This window comes from Opisthorchis viverrini (genome assembly GCF_000715545.1).
Source record: "Opisthorchis viverrini unplaced genomic scaffold opera_v5_6232, whole genome shotgun sequence".
NCBI classification, from domain to species: Eukaryota; Metazoa; Platyhelminthes; class Trematoda; order Opisthorchiida; family Opisthorchiidae; genus Opisthorchis; species Opisthorchis viverrini.
The window spans coordinates 1-751 of record NW_008759350.1 but is presented as its reverse complement, the minus strand read 5'-3'; the positions used below and the strand labels follow the sequence as shown (position 1 = coordinate 751).

The following is a 751-nucleotide window of genomic DNA, read 5'->3' as shown; positions in this document are numbered from 1 at the left end:
TCATATGTAGGCGAATGGCGGAAAACCTAGGTGCATTTTTGGCCGATGGGGGCCTGTCCTGAGCGGTATTCCAGATACTTGCCCTCTCTTCCGGCAGGACATTCTAGTTGAAAAGGATTCTCTCTCAGAAACCGCAGAAGGAAATCACACAAAATGTCGCATCAACAGGGGGACAAAAATTTTCATTTCATTACACAATCGAGAAAAATTGGTTTTGAGGGGACACATCTTATGTACTGACCAGAGGACAAGACACTCAGTTCGGTGCACAGGGCACAGAATCGTCACCTGCGAATATATAACCATAACCATATAACCAAAGGCTTACTTACTCATTGTTCCGACTACACACTGGACGCCATCGGTTCGCGATCCACAGTTCCAGCAGGCCTTCTCTCAGTTCCTCACCTTCAACCAGTCGAATCCGCCGGGGAACCCTGGGCTTTTTGTCCGCAATCGCGTTGGGGCTATTATTAGCTCGGAGAGAGGTAGGAATTTTGCTGAAGACTATCCGCTGATCTGAACAGGAAAGAGTTGGGTTACAAAGTGCTGGTTTAGAGGGAAGGGAAAAGCAAACAGACAACAAATAGTTAACGAGATACATAGAGAGGTTTTTGTCCCGTTCAATTCGAGTGACGTTCTCAGTAGAGAGTCATCAACCGAGTAGTCGGTTGACGCTGGCCAATTACCAGGCAGTCTCAGTTCAGGATCAAGACTGAGTTTTGTTCTTCAGCCACGCTTCTGAGGCATC

General features: G+C 47.3%; 1 protein-coding gene across 1 annotated transcript; it reads right to left on the bottom strand.

Moving 5' to 3' along the window:
- Window positions 1-333: 333 nt before the first annotated feature.
- Window positions 334-519, bottom strand: T265_16157 (hypothetical protein; the record flags this gene model as incomplete). The annotated part of the gene is made up of 1 exon (XM_009179699.1): window positions 334-519. A coding segment is annotated over one exon (183 nt), but the record flags the coding sequence as incomplete, so codon positions are not given.
- Between the last annotated feature and the right edge of the window lie 232 nt (window positions 520-751).